Below are 16,025 nucleotides of genomic sequence, written 5' to 3' on the forward strand. Positions count from 1 at the left end.
CGTTATAATCTTTAACATACCGGTATCACTGCGTAACGTTATTTTATAAGTCGTTGAAAGTATCAAGTCACATATCTATAACGTGAACTTTACAAGAAGAATCATAACTGCAAAATAGTAGGTAGGATGCTCTTGTGTTTGGACAGAAGATGCGTGAACTCTAATAGGATCACTCGTGTGTGTCCGTCTGTCATAGTCGATTTTCTTCAAATCTACTGCCTTGATTAAGTAATTTGGTAATAATCTAGGCTAATAGTTAGGAGGTAAGTAGGTACTACAGCAGTCCGGCTACCGAAAACATGATGCTACCATTAAAACTGGAACCATACCAGTTTGCGTTTGGAACAAATCTTAAAAGCTAATAACTCCACTAGTGCCTGAATAATATTTTTTAAGGGTTCCGTCCCTCAAAAGGAAAAACTGAACCCATATAGGATCATTTTGTTGTCTGTCTGTCTGTCTATCTGTCTATCCGTCAAGAAAACCTATAGGGTACTTCCCGTTGACCCGTTGTTATGAAAGGATACAGCTATTTTACCAAAACTGTAACGGTACCTACCAAGCTAGTAGAACGGTTAACTTTGTATCGTTATATAGATCTAGTGTTGATTTATTGTTACGATTTAGTAGGCAGGTTAACCTGCTTGCGTACACTAAACTGTTTGAACACGCAATTATTGTACATAGTTCTAGTATTTATAGATAGATACCTACGTGTAATTTACAATTATAGCATTCTGGCTGACCAGTGTGAAATATTTGAATTAATTTATTATCATTACTGAAAGTTCAACTGTGATCTGCAGAAATATACCGCCGGTAACTGCGCCTATGCTTAGTCACTTTTTAGGGTTAACTGTTATCTCCCAAAGACAGCATGATCCTAACTTCATAACTTCGCTTATCGTTCCTCCCTTTTTTAGGTATAAAAAGTACAATATGTAGGGAAACTTTAAGCTTTTATAAAATAACGAAGGTCTGGCACGCGCTGGCTCTTAGTTCATAAGGAATCCTCTCTACGCGAGTTTAACTCGCACTTGTCCAGTTTTTTTAATTAACCTGAAAACCTGTGCTGAAAACTTCTAAAAAAAGTGAAAATTATTTGAGTCGGTAGTTAACGCGTCAAAAAATAGATGGCGTTGCCTGTCACTACGACCGAGAAAAGGTTGTACAATTGCGATTATTTTCCTGTTCTATAATATTATGTCATCCCACCAAAAATATTTCATGTAAGTATATTTGGTTACCTACTCAGAAGTTCATAATGCTTTCACTGTTAAAAAATTATGAGATCTCGAGTAGAACCAAACCTCTAGTTGAGCTTAGATTTGAGCTGTACATGGGACTTATCCCAAGGCCAAAGTAGGTATATAGCTCTTAAGTGCTCTTGACTGTATCACATTTATAACAATAAATCACAAATAACTCTACTTAAAAGCTCTGATTCTACAAACTCTACATCTTGGAAAAAAGTATGGCTTGGCCGTTTAATGTTAGTGGATTTTTTATCTGATACTTATAACATTAACTAACTAAACCTATTCGCAAGTAGATAATGACGCATCTAGGTACTATCTAACAACTCGTGATTTAAGAGAATATAAAATAAATGTAAGCAAATATAGAGCAAAAAATCCGTGATTTACTTATTAAGTGAATAGAAACTCGGTCTCACCTTCAACGGGAAAAATAATTTGCCTAATGGAGCGCCGAGCAAACTATGCATTTCGCTGATCACCGGCGATTTGTTTCAATAAACCACGGTAATACCAGCACTTCGATGCGGCTCAGCCACCGCGGTATATCCTAGCTTTTTATTATATTAGATACCTACCTACTTGCTGAGCTTTTGCCTTCAGGGTTCCCTCTCTTGTACTTACCTATGCTACTTTAAAACGAATTAGATCTAGAAAAATGGGTACTTTACTGCCCAAAGGATCCCAAGCTTCCTGGCTAGGCGTGACTCAATCACAGGAAGACCTTTAGTTGTTCCAAATCAAGCTTTTCATAAGTCTAACAGCTCGTTCACACAGGCTGCGTAAGCGTAGACCGCGTACCATTACGTTGTAATGTATGGAATTGTATGAAACATGTCACTACGCACGTGTCACGTGTACGTGCTGCATACGCAATTGGTGTGAATCGGCCTTAATTAATAATGAAAATCTTTGGAAAAAAGTTCGTTAAGTTTATACCTTTTTAACTTCAGCTTCAGTAAATAGGTCGGATCAGGTGAATCTTTCTAGCAAAGCTGTTTAATTTGTATACGTAGGTAAGTAGGTATGAACGTAGTAATAGCCAGCGGTGGTACATGGATCAGGAAACCTAATACCGTCCGCGTCACGCGCGTGCGCATCTGCTCCTACTCTACCTACTGCTAGCTTGTAAAGCTAACTGCTGCCTTGACTTTTTATTGTATGTCTTGGTTTTTTAATTAGGCATTACTAATTTAAGACTACTTCATAATTTCAAAAAAAAAATTACATTGACAAGTACAGTAGAACGCCGATTAACCGAATCGCCAATTATCCGAAATCTGTCCTAAGCGTAATATAAAAAATTAAAACCAAGCACTGTAAGTAAGTAATGTAATTTTTGTTTTGTTTTGTTTTGTTGTCCCTCTCTCTATCTCTAGTGCACTACTTACATATTGTAGAATTGAGTTTGTTAAATTTAATAAAGTTTATTCTATGTGTGACAGTTCGTTTTTCTTTATTACCAGTCTATGTCCGATTATCCGAATTTTCGATTATCCGAATCGACCCCGTTCCCAATTAATTCGGATAATCGGCGTTCTACTGTACCTACCTACCTAGGCTGTGGTCTAAATTTTAGCCCTCTAGCCTTGGGATACCTTCAGTTCCCCAAGGCTAGAGGGATGCAGTTCAATCTTCAATCCCCGTGGTTTTTCTACGCAATTCTTTATCTGTATTACTTAATTATTATAATTTCGGAATTAAAACAAATTCTAAAAATATTTCACACAAACTTATACCCAAAGAGAACCATAACAATATTTTTAAATTTCTTTAGAGGGATTACATTTCTTCTTCATACTTAGTCCACAAAAACTTACGGTTTTTAAGGTTATGAGGTTTTCTTCTAAGCCTAATGCTGTGGGTTTACAATTTCATAATTCCTTTCGAATATAGAGTGGCCTACCTAATTGTAGAGTTCCCCATAATAATTGTTCCTTTATAGAAGTTCGTTATACTTATTTAGTTATCTGAATCAGCGTGGTAGGTTTAACTATCGTTATTTAGAACACTTTTTCGTTTAGACAACGTTAAAATAAATGATTCTATAAATCTGCGCAAACTCATGTATCCAGCCTCCGAAGCGTTACAACACGGTACTTCCAAAAATACCCTGTCCAATAAACCACAGCATCGTCTAAATCCATCGCCATCAAGAACTGATCTACGAGTTGCGACGGTGGCTCCAAGGAATTTATCCCGAGTAGGTACCTACTTGTTTACGACTTACATCTCAATCGACTATTCGACATGATCTGGTTCATTTCAGACTCGATTTTGTCAGGTTATTTGGTGTTTAAATTTTGGTTTTTTTAACCCCCGACCCAAAAAGACGGGTGTTATAAGTTTGACGTGTGTATCTGTGTGTCTGTGTATCTGTGTATCTGTGTATCTGTCTGTGGCTTCGTAGCGCCTAAACGAATGAACCGATTTTAATTTACTTTTTTTTTGTTTGAAAGGTGGCTTGATCGAGAGTGTTCTTAGCTATAATCCAAATAAATTGGTTCAGCCGTTTAAAAGTTATCAGCTATTTTCTAGTTTTCTTGTAGAAAAGAAGGTTAGATAACCCTTAGGTTCATAATATTCAAGTGTCAATTGACAAATGTCAAGCTGTCAAGATGGACGTTGCCTAGATATACATAATTATTTATTTGAAAATGATTTGTCGGGGGTGTTGAAAATTTTTAATTTACACTTGTTACAATGGTGGTTTTTCTGTTGAACACACATACCTAAATTAAATTGATAGGTGCCTAAGTACTGATAGGTATAAAAGTAGAAATCCTTTTCTGAAGGGAAATACTGTGAAAAGCATAGCTTTACTTTTTACTGTTTCGTACCTCAAAGGGAAAATGGAACCCTCATAGGATCATTTTGCTTTTTGTCTGTCTGTCCGTCCGTCTATCCGTCCGTCCATCCGTCGTGTCAAGAAAACCTATAGGGTACTTCCCATTGACCTAGAATCATGGCAGGTAGGTAGGTCTTATAGCACATATAGTAATGGAATAAATCTTAAAACCGTGAATATGTGGTTACGTCATTGAAAAAAAAATTTAAATGTGTTTAAATTTTCAAAGTAAGATAACTATACCAAGTGGGGTATCATATGAAAGGGTTTTACCTGTACATTCTAAAACAGATTTTTATTTATTTTTATGCATAATAGTTTTTGATTTATCGTGCAAAATGTCGAGTACGGAACCCTCGGAGCGCGAGTCTAACTCGCACTTGACCGGTTTTTTAAGAGGGGTCTCTCCGTCACTCGCTTCATACAAACGTAGTTCCAATTTCATTTGAATATTAAGCAACCAAAGTCCATGAAATTTTGCAGACATAATTCTAGAAACCAATATCTATGTTTGTGGTTTTCCAGATTTCTGTTAAAATATTCAATTTCAAAGTTACGCGGTCTTAAAAATTTACACACAAATCTTTGAGCCCCTGTAATTTTAAAACTACATATTTTTAGAAAAATCTAAAACACCACAGACACAGATATTAGTTTCTAGAATATGTCTGCCAAATTTCATGGACTTTGGTTGCTTAATATTCAAATGAAATTGGAACTACGATTGTATGAAGCGAGTGACGGAGAGAGCCCTGTTAATCTAATTAATCCACGAATCTTAGGCCACATCTCTCACTTGTCACTTTCCATCAGGTATGATTGTGGTCAAGCGTGTGTCTGCCTATAGTGAATGAAAAAGGAAGGCTTATAATATAATAACAAAATGAACAGGTGGCTATAATGCAATTAAAATTTAACGCACCTAATAAGTATAGCCTACACCTACAGTATTTACACAACACTAGGTATAAAAACAATTAATGCAATTAAATACCTAATTACTTTCGCAATGTTGATTGATAATGAACTCATTCATTAATTATTTATTGTTAAGTAGTATCAAACTATTGATATACCTAGTAGGTATTGGTACAGTAGGAACCTGCCTACCTACCTACGTAGTACTGCTAGGTAAGTAGATAATATTATGTAGGTAAGGTCCTACCTATTTGGATTATTTAACACCTAGGCATCCATTTGATACCTAGGTCACATGAGGAGATTAGGTTCTTACTTGATAGATATAGGTACCTACTTAATTTATATATCAGAGGGTTAAAATAAAAGTTTTTATAATTATTTGTAAATAAAAACGCTAATTAATTACCTACTTCATCATTTTCATCTCAACTCAACAAGTAACTAGGTATAGGTAGATAGGTACAACTGAGCATGATTCCCTTTCAGAATGAGAAAGATTTAGGTCATAGTTTATTTAACTAGCTACTCACCTAAGCCTGCAACTTATAAAGTAAGTACATACCTATAGGGACCTACAATATGACAAATTGATAATTTTACCAGAGTCGAAGTAGGTACCTACCTATCTACGTAGTATCTGACTTCGTTGAAAATATAAAACAAAATTCAAGAATGAAAACTCTTATCTTTACTCTACGAACTCTACATTTCAAAGAAAAATATCAAGGCATCTAGATTCAATTCTAAGAACGTATCTATGCCTACTTCTAGGCGAGTCTAAGTTGAGAATTCTCTATGGAAAGAAAAACCGGTCAAGCGCGAGTTGGGTTGGCACCCGAACGGTTCCGTAATCCGTACAATCGTACAAGATGATGTAGGTAGGTACCTAGGTAGCTATATACTTAAAACAAGTGTAAATTAAAAATTTATAACACCCCCGACAAGTGAAGGTTACTGTAACTAGTAAAGAGCTGATAACTTTCAAACGGCTGAACCGATTTTCTTGGATTATAGCTAAGAACACTCTCGATCAAGCCGCCTTTCAAACAAAAAAAAACTAAATAAAAATCGGTTCATTAGTTTAGGAGCTACGATGCCACAGACAGATACACAGATACACCGATATACAGATACACGCGTCAAACTTATAACACCCCTCTTTTTGGGGGTCGGGGGTTAAAAATAATTAAGTAGGTAATTTACGCGGCGCCCATTTTGGTTTTTTTATTTCTTTTTATAGCAGCAATTATAGTAAAGGAAAAGGAAATAAATTTAGCTACTACGGGAATTAATTATTTACTTACTTATTGTCAGTAAAAAATTAATAACCTAGGTAGGTAGGTAGGTTAGGTAATGCTTAGGTAGGTCTTTCTGTTGCCAACGGGGCTGTATTATATCCTAATAGCAAACATCCGCTGTCTGTCTGTCCGTCTGTCTGTCAGGTATACCTAACAACAAATAATAAGAACTACAAAATGACCGCTATGATTTAAAACAAAAAGTGTTATTTCTTGTGCGAGACCCTTCGTGTGCGAGTACGCCTCGCACTTGCCGAATTTTCAGTCGCGTGCGGAACTCTATTTTTGAAAACGCGTCAGCAAAATGTTTTTAATTTTTATCCTATCAAGTAGTAGGTACTTAGCTAGGTAGGTACCTACCGCCTGTAATATAGGGCTTTTTAGTTTTAATCTATGGAAGTAACCTAATAACAGCTGGTTTGACGCACAAACCAGCTGAAAACAGATCAAAACAGATGTTCTGTTTGGCGGCCATTGTAAATAGGTACCTACTAGGCAGGTACAGAAGGAAATAACGTCCTCAGAATGTTTTATCAAAAAAAGTGCCAATGGGTACAGGTGGGTGTTATGAAAACTGCCATCTAAGTTAGCTCGCTTCCAACTTAGACTGCATCATCACTTACTACCACCTAAGTACCAGGTGAGATTGCAGTCAAGGGCTAACTTGTATCTGAGTAAAATAATAAAATAGGTTCCACCTAGTTTTACTTTCAAGACCTGCCTAAAGAGAATTTACGTCAAAAATCGGAAACCTGTGCCTTAGCTTACTTTGCAAACTTAACATTTTGCTGGAAAATAAGACTTTTGTAGTTTTAAAGCACAGTTCAACAACAAAAGAGCCGCCTCAATAGAGTAACTAGACAATAAACAAAAAGGCAATAAAACGCAATGCCAAAACACAATACAATTACTTAAAAGTCGATCAAACTATTAGCAAACAAAGGCTTAAAGTAGGTGGGTAGGACTTAGGCACCTATTAGTAATAATTTAATTTTCGAATCGTTTAATTTCGTATTTACATAGTACTTAATAATATGTAATATCCTACTTTGCCTACTACGTACTTTGTGACTTAATTACCTATACCTGGTACCTAAATAAAATTTGCGAATTCTGTGAGTATAAACAAAGTATTTATTTTTCATAATAGCACTAAAAGAGAGAGATTCATTTTAGACAAAAATAACACAACACTAAAAATCACATTTAGGGGCACCTTAAATATTTTCATTTTGTTTTGTGACGTTATTACTACACCAATTAGAATTTAGAGCGCTCTAAACAACAAGCTTTCCGTTTAGAACCGAAAGAGCTTATGTATTTCGATTTCCTCTTTCGTATTTGCGATAGTTGAATTTTACAACTAAACTTATTAGAATTTTAGTGAAAAACAGTTCGTGTTTGGAAAAACTAACCTGAATCATGAATGCTTCTTTTCAAATTCACCAAACACAGTTCACTGCACAGTGCATTTCACATCTAATCCTTCACTACATGTACTCGTACTAATATAATACGTGATACAAATATAAACGGAGTGACATACAACACACGGAGAACACACGACCGGCTGACAGTCTGAGAGACCGGACACTGGGCTGTAGTGTTGAGAGCGGGATGAAAGATGTGCGGGGGTACATGCAAGCCCAAGGATGCCAAAGGAGCTGGGCAGATGCGACAGGATCCCGAAGAAAAGAGACGACAACACTGCGTGACATTTAAAAACTGTGTCTTTACATTTCCCATCATACTACACACAAAATTTTAATCGTATTGTTATTTAACATAAGGTCGAAATTACGTTGCATGAATTAATAGTTAGGTCGTTATATATTTGTAATATAGGTGTCCTCTAATGTGTCGCACAATTTAGAGCATTAGCTTTAAAACTAGAGTAGTAAAGTCGATTTTGCAGCGTTTTTAAATGTAAGTTGTGACGTTCTTGCCTGTTGGCTATGTGTCGCATTGTGTCGCTAGCGTGTGTAGGTGTGAGCGGGACGGGTGCAGTGGGGTGGGAGGGAGGTGTCACAGAGCTTTTTAGGGAGATCGGGGCGCGGGGTATGAGGATTTCGCGAGCTGCGACGCGGTATTACTAATGCGAATGTTTTAGATAACGCGTTGGAATCGTGCCCGGGCGGGTTTGGATTATCCTGAAATTTCAGTTTTGCTCTTTTATTGGCACCTGTTTTTAGGCGCACCTGAACGCCATTAGGGCTTTCAGATTTCAGAATAATGCTTTTTTTATGTAAATAGAAGATAGAGTCTAATCTAATAAAGATGTTTTATAGAGTAAGTACAAGTTATACCTATACACTATACAACGTGAATTTATAGGTAGGGTAGGTAGGTACTGACTACTGATCCAACTTTGTCCGCGAGAATTTAGGTTTTTAAAAATCCTGTGGGAACTTTTCGATTTCCCGGTATTAGTATAAAAGATGCTAGAGAATACCTATAGGTATAGGTACTATGTCATCTCTGGGATGCAAGCTATTTCTGTTCAAAATTCCGTCAAAATCGGTAAAACGGATGAACCGTGAAAAGCTGTCAGACAGACAGACATATTTATATTCGCATAATTATTGTACCTGATATTTATGGATAAAACTTTTAATGTTGACCGAAGTAAGTTGATGATTTCATAAACTATGAAATTCGGAAGGCATCATCAAAGTCAAAGGAGCACAAGTCTAAAAAGCCATTATTACTTCACAATGCGAAACCGTCGAACAAAAACGGGCCTAATGAAGTCCGGCCTACGTTTTATTTCGCCCTTAGTAATGTATCAGATCGTAAATTTCCGTCAGTCAAAACGATTAGGCCAAAAAAATGTCCCTTTGAAACTATAAGAACTTTTTCAGACGATTAGACAAAAGGTTTTTAGTAAATCTAAACATAAGTACCTATACCTAAAAGGAAAAGGTGACTGACTGACTGACTAACTGACTAGATAGATATCAATACAGTATGCACAGCTCAAACTACTAGACGTAAACATCCGCTAAGAAAGGATTTTTGGAAATTAAACCTCTATAAAAAACAAAACTTTTGTAGTCCTTGCTGATGAAATCGTGGACATAAGCTAGTATAGAATAAGAAATAAGCCATGTTATGACGAGTTATATTTATGTTATAAACACAGAACAGTTATAAGTAAATAAACTTTATAAAAATATAAGTAGGTAAGGTGGACACTTCTCTTGTGAATTTTTTTAGATTTCAGATTTTGTAAGTCTGCGAGCGTCATTTCCTTCACTCTTTTCACTCTTTAAGTAGGTATATTCTATAGGTATGTATTGTAGCTAATGGAACTTTTATGTGTTTGTGTTGTGTCGGTTGGTTTTACATCAAATTGATGGCCCAGTAGGTAATATGTATTTGCTAATTTGCATTTTATTCCATCTACTCGTAGCTGTCAAAAATGGGTGCAAAATTTTGATAATTATTACAGTCTTTAGCCACATCTACATTAAAATCAACTCTAGAAAATATTTATTTTATACTGGCCGGAACCTACTTTTGCCAGTCATCGATACACCATCTACAAAAAAATCGTTCCTCTGTGTTAAGCCTAAAACAATAAACCACCAATCGCTCAATATTAAACTCTATCGCTTTTGAAATAAAGTTATAAATATTTGGCATGTAAAGTGTAGTTGTTACGAAATTCTTAGACGAACTGTCATAAGACAAGTTGGGTCACTTTTCGGCGATTCCAATTTTTTTCCTAATTTCGTGTTTTCTTTGGCGGCATGTTTATTGGGACCAAATGACACGACAGGTGACGATGTTTTTTTTTAATTTTTTTCTGTTTTTCGAGAATACAATGGTGGGTCGGTTTGGAGAGAATCGTTATACATTTTATTGCGTGTCAGCTAGGCCCTATCGTGCGATCTGATAGCGGGCCAATTAGCTGGGTTTTAGTTTTGAGCACAGATGGTGCGATAAGAATTGGTGTGCTACACGTTTTATTATGAGAACTTTAGGTTTCTTTTGAATTTTGGTCAACTTCATTTTGAAATTTGAATTTAAAGTTTTTACTGAGCGATGAATTAAAATAATTTAAGTTTCCTTACATCTGATGCAATATGTTAGGTGTTACGATTGCAATACTAGCATCCTATCCTATGATTATAAATATAATGATGCAGGTAAAATATGTACATAGATACCTATATGCAGTAAGGTAGGCAAGTATCTATCCTAACTAAGTAGGTACATAAAAATATCTACATTGCTTTATGCTATGCCACCTGCTGCGTTTTTCTTGTGAGATTTTTTGATATTTTAGGTCTATAGTACATTCAGTATTTTTTTTTTCTTCACGAATATCTATCTCCAGAACAACTTATTTACTAACCAACCATAGGTATTCAAATAATTTGAAAATTTAAAATCAATAGCGACAAAGCTAAAAGTAAAAAATCTCATTACTTTATTACATGTCATGTCTAACTTATGCCACTATTATACACGCAACAATGGCACAACTCAAAATTATTACGAAACTCAAAATGAAAATAAAAACAACTGGTTAAGTACGAGTTAGACTTGCACACGAAGGGTTCCGTACAAGAAATAATTAGGTAGGTACATAACATTTTTTATTAAAAAGTGTTATTAAGATCCGTGATATAATAACAAATCAAATTCACGGATAAGTATCGACTTACTTATATCGATTTTTTTCCTTTACCTACTTGTGTGACAAGACCTTGCTACCAAAATGATTTTACGTCAACGGGAAGTCTACCCTAGGTAAAGGTTTTGATTCCCTTAGTCTTGGTAGACACGACAGACAGTCAGACAGCTGGACAACGAAGTGATCTTATAAGGGTTCCTTTCCTACAGAACCCTAAAAATAACACAACGAATGATTATTTACACGGCCATCAGTGGCATCAGTCAAAATCTCGAAACAATGGTGATCGCCATAATAAATAACTTGCCCTAAACGTTCCGAGTCCGCCTGCCAACATGCCTCCATGGCCCGCCATTAAAACCGCATTAGCTCGAATTACTTATTGTGAACTCAATAATAATATGGGGATTTTAAAATCGCTACAATTTGAATGGACATTTGAACTGGACTATTATAAAATAGGAGGGAATGTTTATGTAAGGTTTATGACCTTAATGAAAAGAATTCATTAATACCTATCTTAAAAGTAATTTAAGTATGTAAGTACTTATTTGTATAATTGGAGAGCTGCATCTATACTTTATACTTTTTGAACTTAAAAGGAATTTTTTTTGCACACTGTTCTATTTTCATGACCTTTTCTTCATTCATTATAAAATACAGCAACCACGTTAGCATGGAAGGTAGGCACTTAGGTATCAAAATTTTAACTATCTAGGTATATTTACGAAACATACAATCTGCATAGCACTGAGAGAAATTTCCTTCTGCATTTTTGCTTCGAAAAGCGTTTCCTTTCAAAAGGGGGTGCTTTTTTCCCTACAATGACCTACTGAATCGAGTTTCTACAGAAATTGGGACAGGAATATTTCTCCCTCTTTTATAGGGTCACGCTTTGGAAGGAGAAAATTAGAGGGATCGTCAGGATATTTCTTTCAGTGAATATGAGTTCTAGTTAGGTGCCTAAACCTGCAGCCCAGACGGGTTTTTAGAGTCCTAACTACCTAGCGTTACGGAACGATGCCGTGCAGAAATAAAACAGAATTCGAAGTAAGTACCTAAGTAGGTAAGTAAAATTATGTCGAGGGTAAGTACAATCCTTTATCCTATCACTAGTAGGTAAGTAGTAGTGTAAAAGTCTAAGGGCAATATTGCGTTATAAAATACCCTAGCAAATCAGAGCCTCAATAGCTCAATCGATAAAGGAGTGGACTGAAAACCGAAAGGTCGACGGTTCAAACCCCGCCCGTTGCACTATTGTCGTACCTACTCCTAGCACAAGCCTGACGCTTAGTTGGAAAGGAAAGGGGAATATTAGTCATTTAACATGGCAAATATTCTTAAAAAAAAACCATAGGAAGTGAAGTCTTTAATACTTATAATAAATAGTGTCTCAAGTCAGAATACTACATCGCAAAATCCATTTTGCTACGTATTATAATTTTGCACGTAATCGGATGCCGACAAGCGACTCCAACTAATCCAAAGTATCATTCTTTCTTTTCTCTCAACTGTCATTTCACGCTACTCTCGACGTAGGTGGCCTCGCAAAAACTGAAACAGAACAACAAAAGTACAATAAAATAAGTGGATTTTATTTGTACCCTCTGGCTTTGCAGCATAAAGCAAAATGTCACCACGTCTTTGTTAGATGATTTTGCGGTGGCGCTACCGCATTGTGACAAAAATGGGCTAACTCCTTTGGAGCGAAAAAGTCATTTTTTTGTCGTCATCCCCAACTTCTGGCGGCGAAATGACAAACGACAAGTGATGGGGGATGATTCTGTGACAGTCGGATGGGTTTCAATTTATTAATTTTTATAATGAAAGAATTTTTAAGAAAAATATTATTTACTTATGACTATTTCGGCAATGAAAGTGCATAGATTTGTTAGTGATTCTCTCAAATTGTTACAGTTTTAGATTTTACTATAGTTTGTTTTAAGTTTAGTTTGTAGCGATGGGGCTGGCAAATAAGTAGGTCACCTACAAAAGCCTCTAAAAAAATTGGATTAAAAAAAAAGAAAATATTTTAAATCCGAACTTGTTTTAGAGGAACGCCATCTAGTCATTTATTGAAGTGAAGAGTTTTATTTAAGAGTTTATTGAAGAAGAAAGTGTGTGTTTTATAAAAAACCGTGATAGCCTAATGGATAAAATGTCGGCCTTTTAGTCGGGAAGTCGCGGTTCGATCCCAGACATACACCTCTAACTTTTCGGAGTTAGATAGGTATGTGCGTTTCAACCAATACTAATAGTATACTTAGCCCTTGCTTTAACGGTGAAGTGAAACCAACAAACAAACACAATTTCGCATTAATTGTGTACCTACCAACAATTAGTAGGATGTTAATAAAGTGACAAAAAACACGGATACGAATATCTATGTATGATAAGACATACCTAATTTTAGTTCTGATTCAATGCTATCGTTTAATAATAAGATTCCGGACTGAATGCGCCGGCGCCGGTCATTTGAACTCGATCAATGGTCCACCACCCGCGGTGGTACACGACCGTGGTGACAACCACTGCGACGGGGTATGAGCTACAAGCCTATAATGGATCACGTTAATTAAAATACGTTACTATAGTAACGTTACTATACTTATGTACTTACAAGATGATGCCCGCGACTTCATCCGCGTGGATTTAAGTTTTTTTACAAAACCCGTGGGGACTCTTTAATTTTTTGGGATAAAAATAGCCTTTGCTCGTCGGGATTGTAAGAAAAATCGGTCACACTGTTGGGCCGTGAAAAACTAGCAGAAAGAGACCAGACAGACAGACAGACACAGTTTCGCATTTATAATTATTAATATAAGTACTTGTAATACTTATTTTTGATCTCTATCTTCTAAAAATACGATGTTTACGCAGAAAAATACTTTGAACAATATTAGTATTTATTTACTAATATTTTTAAATGATTCGTTATTCTGAATGGTTTTTGAAATAGCTGGTTAAAACTTCACCAACCCCCTTGAAAAACCTAAATCCACACGGTTGAAGTCGTGAGTTTCATCTGTTATATCTACTCACCTAAGTCCTATATATTTTTTTATAATAATGGTTTTTTAATTAACGTGTATGCAAATCCTGTTAATACATTTTGCGATAGGTTTAATAATAAATATATTATTATACTGCAAACTCAACGGGTCACCCAGTCAATTAAGTCTCGAATTACGTCCGTATATCACAGCAGTGTCCATATTGTCACAGCAAGCGCCCCAGCTCGATTATTTAGAGGTTGTTTATTTACATTATCGAGTGCCCACGGGCCGGTATTAATGTCGTCACGTTACAGTAAATTATCGGGACATCCAATTGGTGTCGTGACAAAAGGTTATAAAGTACGCGTCCGGTTTTATGGATAAGCATACATATCGGGCCGAGAAACGCGCCTTGTGGGACACCGGACTACTTTAATCTATATTTCTAACTAGCTGATACCCGCTACCTTGTCTACATGGATTTAGGGTTTTAGCACGGTTTTAAAATCCCGTAGGAACTCTTTGATTTTCCGGGATAGAAAGTATTCTATGTTACTCTTCAGGTACCTAAGTATCTAATAATAAAAATAAGGCCAAATATCATGATTCTAGGTTAACGGGTCTGTCTGTCCGTCCGTCCGTCCGTCCGCCCGCCCGTCCGTCCGTCCGTCCGTCCGTCCGTCCGTCCGCCCGTCCGCCCGTCCGCCCGTCCGCCCGTCATGTCTGTCAAGAAACCTATAGGGTACTTCCCGTTGACCTAGAATCATGAAATTTGGTAGGTAGGTAGGTCTTTTAGCACAAATACAGAAATAAATCTGAAAACCACGAATTTGTGGTAACATCATTAAAAAAAATTAAAATATGTTTTAATTTACTTTTTATTCATTTTTATGCATAATAGTTTTTGATTTATCGTGCAAAATGTTGAAAAAAATACCCGAGTACGAAACCCTCAGTGCGCGAGTCTGACTCGCACTTGGCCGGTTTTTTTCTTTTTGAGGCATGGAACTCCAAAAATAGTTCCAGTGCTTATCAAGGCCATCTATTTGTTACCATTAGCAACATAATACCTACCTCTTCGTCCCACGAAACTCTGTTTCACTTTAGACTGGCCCCGAATCGATAAACTTATTGCTATTGTACAATTGACGCTGAGATAAACCGCACAATTGAATTGACGTATCAATTAAATAACCACTTTTCTTAATAAGTGTTGATTGCCTTAAAAGCTTCCAGTTTTAGAGATAAAGATAATAATAAGTGGTAATAATAGACTGATAGTTTATTGTGATGGTGCTGAATGCATTTGTTCCTGTCAAATCTGACAGATGTTGCGTTAAAATAACAATTTTGGTCTGATTGCTGTAAACGCTATTGTTTAGCGTCAATAATAAAATAGTTCAAGGGTGTGAAGACTCCAGTTCACGTTACCCCATCGCATTCAGATCGACGAATACCGTCGAAGCAAATAATATCACCCCAGTGATCTGTGCATCGAAGCAACTTGTGAACGTATTTTACGTTGTTTGATGTGATTTGAAATGAATAACAGTTGCCAAACTGGTGAGCCAGCTGGCTGTACACAGCAAATATACCTACGACAAATGACTTTGTATAATAATATGTTCGCCGCGTTCATTGGACAATGTGTACAAGAGGCTTCAAAATGGTCTAAATTAGGATGTTCTCTTTCGACTCTTGAAACATTTATGGGCCATTTTATTTAGGATCTAGTTTTAGATATTACGAAGTAAGAACTTATTACTTAGTAGGTACATTTTGGTCAAATAAATAAATAGGTAAGTAAAATATTTTTTATTCAATTAAACTTTTACAAGTAGGTACTTTTGAATCGTCCAATGCATCTACCACTGTTCGGTGGTCCAGAATGCCTTTTCTACCGAGTAGACAACTACAGAGAACCACTTAACGCATTTTTGCCTTTGGTTGGCAATGCAGAATGAAAAATTGACATACTTACGCCAATCGTGAAAAGTGTCCTTAATTTTAACCGACTAAGCAGACCTATCAAGATGGCCCAGCGTGTACAGGGGCCATAATATG

At 36.2% G+C, this 16,025-nt stretch overlaps 1 protein-coding gene across 1 annotated transcript in view; it reads right to left on the reverse strand.

Moving 5' to 3' along the window:
• Positions 1-7,895, reverse strand: part of LOC123874280 (zinc finger protein basonuclin-2-like) — a 28,782-nt gene extending 20,887 nt beyond the window's left edge. The window contains exon 1 of the mRNA XM_045919521.1: positions 7,739-7,895. Coding sequence (XP_045775477.1) covers positions 7,739-7,747 — 9 coding nt within the window. The 5' untranslated portion in view covers positions 7,748-7,895. The remainder of the gene's footprint in view (positions 1-7,738) is intronic.
• Positions 7,896-16,025: the final 8,130 nt, after the last annotated feature.

The sequence above is a fragment of the Maniola jurtina genome, chromosome 18 (genome assembly GCF_905333055.1).
Source record: "Maniola jurtina chromosome 18, ilManJurt1.1, whole genome shotgun sequence".
Classification (NCBI taxonomy): domain Eukaryota; kingdom Metazoa; phylum Arthropoda; class Insecta; order Lepidoptera; family Nymphalidae; genus Maniola; species Maniola jurtina.